Consider the following 15,459-nt stretch of genomic DNA (forward strand, 5'->3'; position numbering starts at 1 on the left):
ACCATGCTGTGTGAAGGGTAGTGTTGTACACCATGCTGTGTGAAGGGTAGGTTTGTACACCATGCTGTGTGAAGGGTTAGGTTTGTACACCATGCTGTGTGAAGGGTAGGGTGTACACCATGCTGTGTGAAGGGTAGGTTTGTACACCATGCTGTGTGAAGGGTTAGGGTTGTACACCATGCTGTGTGAAGGGTAGGGTGTACACCATGCTGTGTGAAGGGTAGGTTTGTACACCATGCTGTGTGAAGGGTAGGTTTGTACACCATGCTGTGTGAAGGGTAGTGTTGTACACCATGCTGTGTGAAGGGTAGTGTTGTACACCATGCTGTGTGAAGGGTAGGTTGTACACCATGCTGTGTGAAGGGTAGGTTTGTACACCATGCTGTGTGAAGGGTAGGGTTGTACACCATGCTGTGTGAAGGGTAGGGTTGTACACCATGCTGTGTGAAGGGTAGGGTTGTACACCATGCTGTGTGAAGGGTAGGGTCTGTACACTAAAAGTAAAGGAGCATTAGGCACACATTCCAAAGTATTTTGTTATTCTATTGTACTACAGACACTTTTAATTTTGTTGTTTTTGCCACGGCGTACACAAATACCTGTAGATTTGAAATCCAGGGCAAAGGAAAAGGAAGTCTGGCAGTACACTTTCACCTCAGGCACTTTTCTTAAAATCATTGTTTCTACAGTAAAGTGTGAAGTAAAGCGATTTCTGTCAACGGTATGTTGAAATCTGAGATGTAAATTGCAGTGTAGAATTGCAGAGTGGTGCATTGAGTGGGTCTTGTCATTGCATGCAGACACAGAGCTGGCTTGTAATATAGTCAGCTATACTATGAATAAAGAGGTTTTAGTGAACACCAATGTATTGATTTGTTTGTAATGTTAGTCCTGGCTTAGCCAACAAACTGAAATTTAATACACTGCATTGCCAGCATTGTCTGTCATCGACTTGTACAAAATCTGACTTTTCTGTTTTTTGGTAATTTTTACACGGACATTTCATAACATGTTTTCCATAAGTGACTTGATAATATAGTATGTGTGTTTTAACTCAGGTTGCATGACCTTTTTCTGTCATCCAGCTTGTTCAAAGATTAAAAATGATTGTCTTTGATTGATTTCCTCTGTAGTCAAAATGTGAAAATCACGGTGATGAGAAAATTCTTAAATATACCTTACTATATCATTCAACATTTGTATCATTTATAGAGTCCAATTCTCAACTTTATGATGCAAATTGTATGAAATCAATCAAGTACCTGGTTAGTTCTGCAGTCTTCTGTTGTTCAATTGGTCCAATAACAAAGATGGTGTCATTTACTTAAACACAGTGTAAAGATGTCTGTCACATTATTAAGATTTCAGCATTTTAAAGCCTATTACAATATGGATTGGAAAGAATTCACATAATGTTTAAGATTTGAAATGAAATGTTTCCAATTTTCTCATTTTTTTTCAGTACCTCCCAGTAATCATTATATCGTAGGCTATGAGAGTGGTGATATGGTGCCAGTCGTTGAAGGTCAGGTGTTCACCATATCATGTCGTGCCGTGGAGAGTTACCCAGTGACACAGTTACAGTGGTATCTAGATGGAGCACCCATTGAACATGGAATCACGGCAAATAATGTTCAGAATGACGATGGTAGAGTGACAGTTATGAGTACATGGACATACATGGCAAGTCGTGCAAAGGGTGACGATGGCGCCAGAGTGCAATGTGTGGCCAGTGGAGAACCATTGTCTGCAACTAACAGTGTCTACGTAACATTGGATATTTTATGTGAGTATACTGTATCTTTCAACAGAGAATTCAAACAATTGAACTGGTAGAAGTTTGCCAAGGTGAAACAGAACACAGGTTGTTGTGTTTTTTGTAATGGTTTTGGGATGAATTTAAAGTTATCACATATTTGGTGATCGATCGTAAATCAATCATACTTTATCTTCCAAATTTCATTTTGTCAATTTTATTGTGGTTTTAAATAACAATGAAAAAATGAAAATAAAATATTAGAATCATTTTCACTGATTTTAGAATTGCGGTTAACGTTCTGACATTTATCAAACTAGTTCACACAGTTAACAATGTGAATAAATAATATTTGATGATAACCATGTAGTTGAAATATACAGCAATTCACTTGTGACTTTTCATTTTCTAACAGACTGAATCAGAATCCAAAAATTTGAATCAATGAAGGTGCAGTAATTGTGCTTTCGATTGCCAATTTTTGTACAACATGATTTGTGTAGCAATTTTCAGCTTTTAGTTACTCAAGTCAGTCTACTTGGATTGGCAAAACTCCCAAGGAATAGATCTTTTGAAATCATACTGCATCGATACAGATTTATTGTGCAAATTTCATGAGACCAAATGTATTGTCCCTAGGGCTTTGAGGCAAAGAGTTTGCCATGATTGGTGCATTTGAAGCCAGAAAACATTTGACATTTCCAAAGAATGAGACATGGATGTTGTATTTGATATTTAATATTTCATTGCTGTTCTGTACGTAGATCCACCCACAGAAATTGGTATTACTGGAGATTCAGATCATTACAAAGCTGGTGAGCCAGCACGTGGTATTGTCTGTTCCAGCTCAGGAGGTAGACCAGCTCCTAAAGTTAGTTGGTGGTTAGGAAATCAAGAAAAAGTCACTGGGGTTCTCAACAGCAATTATCTTGACCTAGAAATGACTGCCAATGACAATGGTAAAATCTATACTTGTCTGGCCAATAATGATGCAAATATTGGCCATCCACTTCGTATGGACACTGCACCTCTCAATATTTTATGTAAGTATCTTTTGATTCATTTACAAGTCATTGTTTCTCATTAATGACATTTTGTATTGTTTGAGAGTCATTGCTACTCATTGATAAGATTTTGATTCATTTACAAACCACTGCTACTCTCTGATGACATTTTGTTCATTTTAGAGTCATTGCTATGCATTGACTCTACTACTCATTGACAACTTTGTGATCAACGTTGTTGATGGTCATTAACAACATTTTCATCAGCATTATAGAATCATTAGTATTAGTAAACAACATGTCACTCAACAATTTAGAGTCTGTTACCATTTACTGACATCATTTTATCAACATTTTAAGCACTGTCACAAATGATGGAGACAGTCAGGTCAATGAACTAATTTTGTTGTTTCAGGTCTGACCACTTATTGTCATTGCATGGTCAGTTAGTCACATGATTAGTCAGCCTGGTAGCGACCAGGCAGTCGGTCGTTATCTTTCAAACGTAGAAAACCACAACGACAACAAAGGCACTGGCTTAAGTTGTATAGACTTGAAGGTTTTACTTTGGCCATCTTATACTTAGTTGTTTCTTTTGGAAATGTTTATTAAGCATTTGTTGGGCAGATCTGGAATCATCGACCCCAGAGCTATACTAGATATCAGCCATTACCTTAAAATGTACAGCAATTATAAATACATAATGGTTTCCCTTTCTGAGAATTCAAGACAGTTACTGATATGATCATCTCTGTGATACCATGGCAACATCCTGTTCTGAACATTCTGTACGTCTCATATCATTTTGAACCTTAACTAGTTCAATGGTGCCACATTAAAAATATTCAAAAGTTATTCTGATTTCATGGGAAGGATTTATCTTTCATGAAGAAATGCTGGTAACGAAACATGAATTGCAAAGTGATTTGTAATAGTAATTTGTTGTGTCTCATACAGCATGGATTCGGTAGCTGTGTGTCGCATCGTTGGCGACGACTTGACAAAACGCTCTTGACGCTCGTTTGCAAATTGCAACGCTTCATGGAAAAGGGTCAATAAACTTGAAAAATGTGACTTGTATAGAAATGCATTGACGTAACAGAAATACTTTTGGTTCAGAAACTTCTGATGTGCAACCGGAAAATGACACCTCGTTGCGAATTTTTACAACCCATGAAATATGCATTGCTTGATTTACAATATAATAAAATTTGAAAGGTAGATTTTTGTGGCTTTGTTTTTCAGATATTTGAGATATTTTTGAATGAGCATTCAAATTTTAAAGTCTCAATGAAATGAAAAAAGTAGAGTAGGATGTGAGTTTGTTCAGGATATGACTTAAAAACTCAATGACACAGAACGTTGGAATTGTGCTTGCAAGGCTGTCCAGTTCCGCATGACGTTTTCTTAAGTTTGAAATGTCTGGCAGCATACCAAACATACTCCTATTTCTAAAAATTCAGTATGGTACAGTGAATGCACTGTATCTCAGGGGACAGTTTTAGACATTTGAGTAACAGAAGTCTGTCAACATACTTTGAAGTTCATAAATTCGCAGACCAATTAGATTGTAGAAACGGATATTATCTTGGGATATTTGTGGTAGGATGGTCACCGCAAAATAACCATTAAATTCCATATCCCTGTGTTCTGGTTCATAAGAGTTAAAAGTATATTAAGTCAGAAGTGCTGGTTTGGTTTGTTTTCCCGGATTCGTAGCTCATGCATTCTAATCTTGGTCAAGTGAAAATATTAAAACATAGATCTTAAATATGATTTCTCAGGTCAGGCTTTGTATGTCTGAAAGCACTTTGATGTTTTTTCAAGACATGGTAACAACATGATTGTAAAATAAATATCAATATAGCGTAACGATTGATTTGTTCAGTTTTAGATCTGGTCCGTGCCAAAACATTCCTGGTCAAACTGATGTTCGCAGTAGTGTTTTATAAAATGACAGGAAAAGTTGACACACACAGCAATCATCATCAAGGTTTAGAAAACTGCGAAGTCAGTCGTGAATTTGTTGTGACAATGCGGTTTTATAGATTTGTATGGTCTGGTGAAAAATACATATGAAGAAACACTGCGTAAGAAAAACAAGGGAATGCATAGGACTGTATAAATACACTAAATTTACAATTGTCCTTGTGTGGGTGAAAGAGAGTGCATTAACATAGGAAGTACTGAGCAGTTTAGTCAGCTGTATTCCCTGACATGGTGAAACATGTGTAACACAGAATTTGTTGTGAAAGTGAAGCAGTTATCCAAACAGGTGATTAACTCAAGGAAGTTTGGTGGAATGCCTTGGATTGTTCATTTGTTTACCCAGCATTCATTCTTTTTTGGAGGGAATGTTTTTGTTTAGACTTGTCTTAAATGTAGGGGTGCGTCCCCAGAAAGTGAGACTCATGGGAATTCTTCAACTTTTACCAAAAAAGATGAAAAAATATGTGACCTGTTGAAACTAGAGGAAGTCTGGTAACCCATGTATGTTGTTTGTTTGTTCCTTCATTCCTGTTGATTTGGCAGCATGATCCAAACTCTGGTGTTTATTGTTACTGAGTACCCCATAGACCCTCCAAAAATCCCCTAGTGTTTCAGAGTTTCATACAGTATCTTAAAATCATCTATGATGTTGTGAATTTCCCAGCATGGCTGCATTTCCAATTTTCATGTTGTTCATGCTGTGTGATTGGAGTGTCATGTTGAAGTTTACAGAAATCAGAAATAGTCATGTTGACACAACCTTTGTGGTGAGTCACAGTCATGAAATTTGTACAACTTCTTACAGACAGTTAAAGATATATCTGAGGGCATTGTTATTGTCTTGAAGACAAAAATTGAATGTTGACTCTTTGTAACATATCAGCATTAGATGACTCATTAGCATAAGCCGTCATGTCAATAACACCGTGTTACCCATTTGCCTTACAAAAGTTGAATAGATGGGCTTTTAGTAATACCAGGGAGTATCCCAAATGGTGAGACCGTTTTTCTATTGTTAATTAGCAATTACAAGCTTTCAATTCAGCGCCCCCATGCAAATTACAAGGGTTATCTTGTAGTGGTCAGCAGTATTTCGTAACAGGCTGTGATTTCTGAGTGCAATATTGGCTGGCATAATGTCTCACTTCAGTTCTTAACTTGAGTCACTAGGTATGCGGTACATGGATTTGATGAGTGGTGTCGTCTGTTGTTTACAAATGAAGGCTTTACATTGAGACATACCTAGTTATTCACATCTTGGTAATGTAGTGGATGTTGAACAAAAGAATCATGTAAGACAAGAACCAGCATTGTGGGAATGTTTTGTGCCATTGTCAGAGTGGTCATTGAGAAATTCCGACTATTATAAATGGTGATCTGTTAAGAGAACTTAAGAAGTGATTTTCCACCAGTTCCACGTTCCTTTATTCTCAGTTCTGTTATCCCATAAACTTTACACTCTAATTCCAGTACGGGATGGTTGTGTAGCCTGGATCTTATTTTATTGAACCCTAAGAAGACAATTCACACTAACATATCATGTCATGACAGATCAGCAAATGTGTAGAAATTCAAGGTACCGTTATGAAAATTTAGGTTAATCTGTGAAATGAAAAATGTAGCATGTACAATTATTGTGTTTCTTGTCATTACATTTCATTACCTTTTATCATTTTAAATTGTTTGCTATCATTATTTTCACACATTTATTGATGTATCCATCTCATATTCCTGATCATCTTTGATATTTTATTCTCATAAAACCCCCAGTCATTGAGGCATGAGTGCACAGATTGAAAGTCGCTTTAAAAGAAATCTGTGATTTCATGTCAAATTTTGTTCTGAGTATAATTACCTGATGAAGGGGCAGTTCTCAAATGAGTGTTGGAAACTCAGACCAGGTGAACTTGTTGATGACTGGGAGAAGTTTTGACCAAACACAATTAGTCAATTAAACCAAACATTATTGAACTCCCTCCTGTGGTAAGGTCAGCGTGACTTGCATGGTCAGTGGTGCCAGGTGAATGGTCACTGGTCACCGCAGGATGGCATGGTCCTCTATCAGTGGTCACTGCATGGTCCTCTATCAGTGGACTTAGGCTGTGGTTTTAATACCATCAATAGTCTAATGAGACAGCAATTAAACAATAAAGCCCAACTCTGAAATTACAAGGACTGCAGCAGGAGCCTTCCATCTCTTTGTCTTTGTCTTAATTAGTAATCAAAAGGAATTAGGTTTCAATTAGATGGTTGTAAAAAGAAAAACACAAGACAAACTCAGATATGATTGGTCTACTGGGAGTGTATTGTAGACAATGGACAGAGATGTGAAAGTACAGGAAGTAGTGCTTTGAAAGAGAAGTCTCCGGAAACAATAGAATGTCTTGAATGTGATGCACAGTTATAAAGTTATATCATCTGAGTCAGCATTCCTAGTGGTTGGCTGAACTCAAAAAACAAAATTGTGATCACCTGTGGCTAGACTCTGTCATCAGCATTGTCTACACCGCTCTAGCTGCTGTGTTGTGTTGTTTTGTCTTGTATTGCAAGGTTAACAAGGACCTACATCAATGAACAGAAATGTGAAGTTGTTTGTCGTAGTGGTTTTCTGTTTGATTCTATCATAACTTATAGAATGATATCTTTTGAAAGGAAAGTGTTTGATATACGTACCAACACTTTTGTTTTCATGAAACAGGTTATTTTTTGAATTCGACCGGATACAAGCATTGTGAAGTTGACAAAATGTATGCCTTACAACCAACCTGAACTTTTTATTTCTTTGTTGTTTTCCATTGGATGAGTTTCACACTGTATCCCTCTAATGAGATCAACCTGTGAAAGTCATTGTTAACAGTGCACTACTTTGGTGGAGAATGTTGTCCATGATAAATCTACCAAGGTGTTCTCTACTGTTTATTCTGATCAAACTTCAGTAACTCAACAGGATTTACAAGAGTTTGAACAATGTATTAGGTAACAAGGAATGTGAACCATTCTCAGTTGCAATAATTGGGCAATGATGCATATGTACAGAAATTAACCATAGTGGCTATTCCATGGTGTCAGTGTGCATCTACAGATTTTTCTGATTCCAGATACTTGGTAAAAGTTTATTACAGCATCTGATGACTTTGGCAAGTTTTTGTAAATTCCACGCTTTCAGCTCATCTCTTTATAATGGCTGAAAATTTCACAATTTCTGGCAAATTAGAATATAATGTTACATTCAGAGAATCAAGAGGAATAAGTTGTAGTGACACGCATGTACATACTACAAGTGACTTCCAGCATAGCTCCGGTCTCTCAGACAGTCTTGCTGGGTCAGAAATCCATGCTACTAATTAGCTGAAAGTCAAGTCAGAAATTGACAAGACAAGCTGTGTGCATTCAGTGTGTAATGAGAGCTGAATTCTTCCAATTTGTTCAGCTTAAAAAGCTATCATAGGATTACAAGTTAATTGGAAATAGTGAGAGGTTAATTGGCAGGGGCAAAGGTCAGTGGATAATTGTAAGGGCAAAGGTCACTGAAGAACTGTAAAACATTAGGAATTAAAAAGGATATTACCTGCTTTTAAAACAAAAAAGTTTTTATTTTCCCGTGAGGTAACATTTCAGGAATTTGTTTCCATGAAATCCATGAAATATAACCACCCAGTCCTTTCTTGTGATAATTAGGTTTTGCATTTAGTCTAACGATTTTTGTAGAATTTGGGATTTGAATCAGAATTTGTCACGTACATCAGGAATTTGAAAAGACAACGTGCTGTAATCATTGGATCTCAAGACAGTCTGCCATGTTTCAGCATTTGTCAGAATTTTTTGAGATTTTTCACTTCAGTACAGTCTGCCACCATATTATTTAAAGTAATTTTTGCTTTCGTGCCAAAATTATTTGTGAAACATTGTATGTTGAGCAGTGAAAGTCAACTGACTAACCCAGTACTAAATAATAGGGATTCTGTCATATTGCAGAGTCATCTTGTCTTTTCTCTTCAAGAAACATTACGTCATCTTGTCTTTTCTCTTCAAGAAACATTACAGTTATTGTCAAGTTCGACTTCAAAACCATCTTGAAGTATTGTTAACCTCATGTCACTCTAAATATCTAATGATATGTAACAGAATGCAACAAACTTAGTGGCATTTATCATCATCCTATTACACACACAATTCATTTAGATCCATACACTGGACACACCATACACCGGACACACCATACACCGGACACACCATACACCAGGCACACCATACATTGTTCACTAAAACATGCCATACACTGATTTATGGCCCATCTGACTCCATAAATTGAAGAGACAAAATAGACAAAAATAGTTCATTAACCTGTGAAATGGTGTTTGTCAAATTCCTGTATTCTTTTTCATCAGTTTCCCTTAGGAAAAAATGCAAAACAAAACACAACATAACAAAGAACAGTCTAATGTGCATGTCTAGTGATTTCCTGTAAGGTGCATAGACGTATATCTTTAATTCAAATATTTTCAGTCTGTTTTTGCTGTTATTGTAATTATCCACAAGCTCCCTTTGATTGTACAACTTTCAAAGATTTGGACGATGAGTTTAGATCACCCTAACTACCACAACTTTTAAGGATTTGGACGATGAGTTCAGATCACCCTAACTACTACAATAGTCAATTTTAAGTTTTGTGGAAATCAGTGAGTTTTGACTCATCCATTTGCATGAAGGGGTGACAGAAAATGCTGTGTTCAACAAATGATGCACTAGTAGCTGTAGACATAGTAACTTGGTTTTGTAAAAATTAAATCACAGAATTGTTGCAGTACACGTTAGGAATGCTGGGGATATGAAATGCAAACTTGGCTTTCACTATCAAGTGTAACTAACATAGCAGACTATTTCACAAATGTCAACTGATCTCAGTGATGTCGATGGTAATGCCATTGCAAAGCATATCAGAGTCAGTAAATCTCTATGTGTGGTCTAGCAAGTTACTTTCCAGAAAATAAAACCCGTCCGCCCTGAGGGTTTAGTGTGGACTATCATTTACAATGCTACACTAATATTTTTATCAGGTCTTAATTGTAAAAGATATCATGTCTTTGTTGAAGATTCAAAGCCTGTCCCTCAAGAAGGTCAAATTGAAAATCCATATCTGGTTTGTATGTTGTCAAGTGTGTGAAGAAGACATGAACAAGCTAAAGTTTAAATATTATTATGATTACGCATTAAAATATGAAAATTTGCATATATCGTTTTAAAGCAGTGATATCAAGAATGTCACCAACACAAGTTATCTGTGAAACCATGTCACTGGTAAAGAACATGTGAGAATTTTAACAAAGCTGCTATCTAGGATTCACTATTCATAGCCATGTTGCTTACACTAATTTTGTCGTTCTGCAAAAACGAGGCCGTGAAATGCCATGATGGCGTTGTTCATGGTGAGGCTGTGAAATGCCATGATGGCACTCATGGTGAGGCTGTGAAATGCCATGATGGCATCGTTCATGGTGAGGCTGTGAAATGCCATGATGGCACTCATGGTGAGGATGTGAAATGCCATTGTGATGCTGTTCATTGTGATGCTGTGAAATGCCATGATGGTGTCATTCATGGTGAGGCTGTGAAATGCCATGATGGCACTCATGGTGAGGCTGTGAAATGCCATGATGGCGTCGTTCATGGTGAGGCTGTGAAATGCCATGATGGCACTCATGGTGAGGCTGTGAAATGCCATGGTGGTGCTGTTCATTATGAGGCCGTGAAATGCCATGGTGAGGCTGTGAAATGCCATGGTGATGGCGCTGTTCATCATGAGGCCGTGAAATGCCATGGTGAGGCTGTGAAATGCCATGGTGATGGCACTGTTCATGGTGAGGATGTGAACATGATGGCACTGTTCATGGTCATTCGTATTAAAAAGCTGTTTTTCTCTCATTCAGTCAAGGTGTCTTTCTCACAGTTGCTGCTCCCTGTTACTGTCAGAATGGATGTTTGTAGACTTACCCTTAGGGCTTGTCTTGCCACATTTAATGGCATTGGTAACGAACTGGAGACAGACATACCATTCTCTAATTCCAATATTTTGTTAGATGTAGTAAAGAGTATCACACCAGTTATTTTGTGTCATTACTGAGATGTGCCCTACAGCAAACAATCAACACTTGCAATGAACCAACCGATGTGGCATCAAATTTCTACTTGCCTCTTTCTCTCTTGGTTAAACATTTTCAATGTCAAAGTTTCACACTGTTCCCAGGCAAATTACCTTTGAGGATTTTTGTAACAGTTTCAAAATAAGTCATTGACAGATCAACAAAAATGAAGAGAGCTTTGAAACAATTGTGTCTGTGTTTTCATTGACATTGGAAGGAACTATATTGGTAATGTTTGTAGATGAAGATAGTTGAGTTGTTGTCTCATGACTGTTGTTAAATTAGATTGACATGAGTTTAACTCAACAAAGTTTCAAACTTTGTAAAGGCCAGAAATGAAATTAATTAATTTGTGTTGGATTTATAAAGGTATGACTATTATAGTGGTTAGAATTACATGCGTGGAACAACTTTGATGAAAATTTTGATAAAAGATATTGTACAAGACAAAGAGTTTCTAACTTACAGCCATCACTGTTGACTATCTACGTTGAGCATTTCATTTTCAAAAGTCACAGTGTCACCGACATATGTCTTACGTGAACAGAACACCTTTTACCATTGATTTTCTTGGGCCTGATATTGATTTTCACAGATTCATCTTGTTAATGTCTTGACAAAAGAAACAAGAAAGTCTTATGTCTTCAACTTCTGAGTCATGTTTACTCAGAATGAATAATGAGTTCATTTTTGTAGACGGCATAGTTTTTAAGTTCAAATCAATAATTTCACCACTGTTGTCATTTGTCATCTCAAAATGTTGAGAAGTAGTGATGTGACAAACATTTCCTGTTGGCCATGAACTAATAATGTATCTACGGGTGGTGTGTTGTGTTAAAATCGGAGCACTTAAAAACAACATGGTTGAAATGCTTTAACTTTGTCTTGAGTTTATAATGAACAGTAGCAGAAGTGTTTTTGAACAACAAGCCATACAACCCTAAAGCATTGCTATCAAAGGTTAGTTAAGAGAAGGACACCAAATGGCAAGGAGTTTTGCATGGTTCCATAAAGAAGTCAATTAAATTGGCTAAAATAACTTGTATACCCTAAGGTTAAACTCTCTATGTCTTCCACTTGACATGATTTTTTGAGAGACCATTGAAAAGAGACAGGACCTGTGCCTAGCAAGCTGATTCCGCACAACATTCACCGATATGTATTCACTCATGCGTAATAATTAGATTGTGATAAAGTACAATAAGGGAGATTCACATGATTAACCATGCAGTGTCTGGGGCTGTGTTAGCATTATAATGGGTACAGAGTTTAACATTGCTGTCATCGGCTAAAGATTGATAAAATTTGTGTCTGCATGGAAATTTTGGATGGCAATGTCTCTTTATGAGGATGTAGGGAGGGATATAAATTTACTATGTTGTTGAAGATTTTAGATTCCTCATTTAGGAAAGTGTTACTGATTGGTCTGTGATTACTAATGTTGGGTTAGCTGTTGTTATGATGGTTTTCTTGATATTAAATTTGAAAGCTTCCTCTCCAGCTAGCTCTAAATGCAAAGTGTGAAAATTCAACTTCTATTTATACTACTTATAATACCAAGAACTTACTTTCAAATTTTTTTTTAAGTAGGTTAGAAATCTTTTTAAAATATCATTGACAGAATCCAAAGTAATAGAAACAATTTAAGACTTCTTAATGCAAAATGATTGCTCAATACAACACTCATAATGTTGTTTAGAACTTACACAAGATATTCCATTTCTCATAGATACTTCAGTCTGACAGTAATACACTTTTTGATTTGTTTTCATTAACAGAAATGCACTTCCTAATCTGAAATGTTCATATTTTTCATGGCAGTTCCACCAGCATGTGTCATGCTGACTGGTGAGGGCGCTGTTGTGACAGGACAGGAGGCAACTCTGACATGCTCTGTGTGCAGTAGTAACCCAGCAGCAAGTACATACTGGAAGAAAGACAATGGTATTATTACTGGAAGTACCACTGAGAGATTACAGGCGACAACATACAGCAAAGGAGAAAACAAGGGTCAAATAACTGAGCAGAAACTCATCCTTAAAGTGACTCCATCATATAATGGTGTTAAAATACAGTGTTTTGGAAGAAACCACGAATTTGATAACATAGAGACTTCATCGGACAAATATGAATTAGATGTGTTGTGTAAGTATATTGTTTTCATATGTACCAGCTCTCCCCTTTGGCATCTTGGTCTCTTCCAGGCTTACCCTCCCCATTAACATAATAGATACAACCAGTCCTTTTCCCCTCTTTAAGTTCAACTCCAAATGTTGCGTCATTATAATATTTTCCATTTATCCATTTATTCATGTCTACATTACTGTGTGTTACAAAAGATTTGCAAAGCTTGCCATTAACTTTGACCAATAAGTTGCAATAGGATATTATCGACCAATAATATGCAACCTTGCAATTTATCCTTGCAAACAAAAGCACCGACCAATTGAATTCAATTTTACAACTGTGCTTAGGCTCAGCACTTTGACTTGCATCCATTTGCAAGGCATCAATCTTTATTTGGGTCATAAACTTCTCTTAAATTCCACTGTAATTGTTCTTGTTTTATTAAAGACAGAGTTGTGACACTGAAAGCACATCTAGTTCATGATAGATTTGACAAAAACTGTCATTAGGCTTTGATTATGATGGCTGTAATTTGATAGATTTACTGTGATAAAGTGATTAGTAGCGTATTGTTATGTGAAGACACTGTCTAAATCCAATATTTGACAAGTTTCTCCAATCAGTGTTATTGATTGATGAAATTACACTCTGAAATTAGTGTTTAATATTGTATATATAATAACAGTTCAGTGGAATAATGAAATTCTGAATCTCAACAATAATGAGACTGATTTGAACATTTACTGAATTATTTGTTTGCCAGGTGTACAACATTTACTGAATTATTTGTTTGCCAGGTGTACAACATTTACTGAATTATTTGTTTGCCAGGTGTACAACATTTATAGGCAGTTTATCTGCCATCTATGATTCTTAACTGAACCATTGGAAGATGAAGGGATGGGTTTGCTATGCAGTTAGTTATAGCTATGGCAACACAGCCTGCAGGATATATATATACTATCACATTTACAATCATGTATCAATATCATTTTCTTGCATTTGATATTTGTGTCTTAATAGTTGACAGATAGAATGTAATTCAAAGTTACAGAATTATAGAAAAGTTACATGTGATGAATTAAGTCTGAGAGACAGTTCATAAATCAAGATAAATGTGATATATTGATTTATTTTGTAATTAGCCTTTGAATCGGGTCAAATGAGTTGGTTTGGTCATTGGATTGAATCTTATTAAAATTTTAGTAAAGGTTTGTGTGAACAGCCAAAATACTGTATTAATGTTGGATGGTCTTTTACAAGAAGGTTCATCCACACAGAGGCATTTTAAGACACGCAAAGGATACACAGTGATTGTAGCTGAAAAATTTGATAGTTAACAATCATATTTTAATGTATAAATCCTTTAAAGATGCCAACATTTTGTCATTTTGCATTTGTGGTTGTGCAAAATAAGTTATCTTTCACCTGCACTTTTAGATTCTAGTAGTTTTGGATTTTTACAATGAAATCAAAGAAGGGTGAAATGTCCTGGCTAGTCTCCAATTAAGGGAATGGTTTATATACATGTTTTTCTGAAATGGAAGAATTGCCAAGGGTTTCACGAAAACACTCTGATATGTCCCCTGACATTACACATCTGGTCTTTTGCTTACACTTATTCATAAGGTTGAACTGAAAAATATCTACAACTAATAACAGCACTCTTCTCTTAACATTGGTTCCTCAACTGTTGAATGTAATTTTGCATTCCAGTCAAACTTCTCTGTTGCTCAAACTGATCTTACACTGGTACCTTTCTGTCACACTGACATCCCTCTGTCACACTGGTATCTCAATCTCTGTCACACAAGTATTTCTCCGTCACACCAGTATGTCCAACCAGCATTGGACCGTGTGATCTGTGTCCAACTAACATTGGACCATGTGATCTGTGTCCAACCAGGATTGGACCATGCGATCTGTGTCCAACCAGGATTGGACCATGTGATCTGTGTCCAACCAGGATTGGACCATGTGATCTGTGTCCAACCAGGATTGGACCATGTGATCTGTGTCCAACCAGGATTGGACCATGTGATCTGTGTCCAACCAGGATTGGACCATGTGATCTGTGTCCAACCAGGATTGGACCATGTGATCTGTGTCCAACTAACATTGGACCATGTGATCTGTGTCCAACCAGGATTGGACCATGCGATCTGTGTCCAACCAGGATTGGACCATGTGATCTGTGTCCAACCAGGATTGGACCATGTGATCTGTGTCCAACCAGGATTGGACCATGCGATCTGTGTCCAACCAGGATTGGACCATGTGATCTGTGTCCAACCAGTATTTGACCATGTGATCTATGTCCAACCAGGATTGGACCCTGTGATCTGTATCCAACCAGGATTAGACCTGTAAATATCGCTCCTATTAAGAAAGTTTTACTGAAAGCTGTTACTTTGAATGTCAAACTTAGAGAAAATAAAACATA

General features: G+C 36.7%; 1 protein-coding gene across 4 annotated transcripts in view; it reads left to right on the forward strand.

Annotated features, from left to right (window-relative positions):
• Positions 1-15,459, forward strand: part of LOC139125673 (nephrin-like) — an 82,652-nt gene that overhangs the window by 50,441 nt on the left and 16,752 nt on the right. For all 4 annotated transcript variants that reach the window (XM_070691777.1, XM_070691779.1, XM_070691775.1 and 1 more), the window contains exons 4-6: positions 1,463-1,786; positions 2,521-2,799; positions 12,711-13,034. In XM_070691777.1, coding sequence (XP_070547878.1) covers positions 1,463-1,786; positions 2,521-2,799; positions 12,711-13,034 — 927 coding nt within the window. The remainder of the gene's footprint in view (positions 1-1,462; positions 1,787-2,520; positions 2,800-12,710; positions 13,035-15,459) is intronic.

The sequence above is a fragment of the Ptychodera flava genome, assembly GCF_041260155.1.
Source record: "Ptychodera flava strain L36383 chromosome 3 unlocalized genomic scaffold, AS_Pfla_20210202 Scaffold_25__1_contigs__length_14229661_pilon, whole genome shotgun sequence".
Lineage (NCBI taxonomy): Eukaryota > Metazoa > Hemichordata > Enteropneusta > Ptychoderidae > Ptychodera > Ptychodera flava.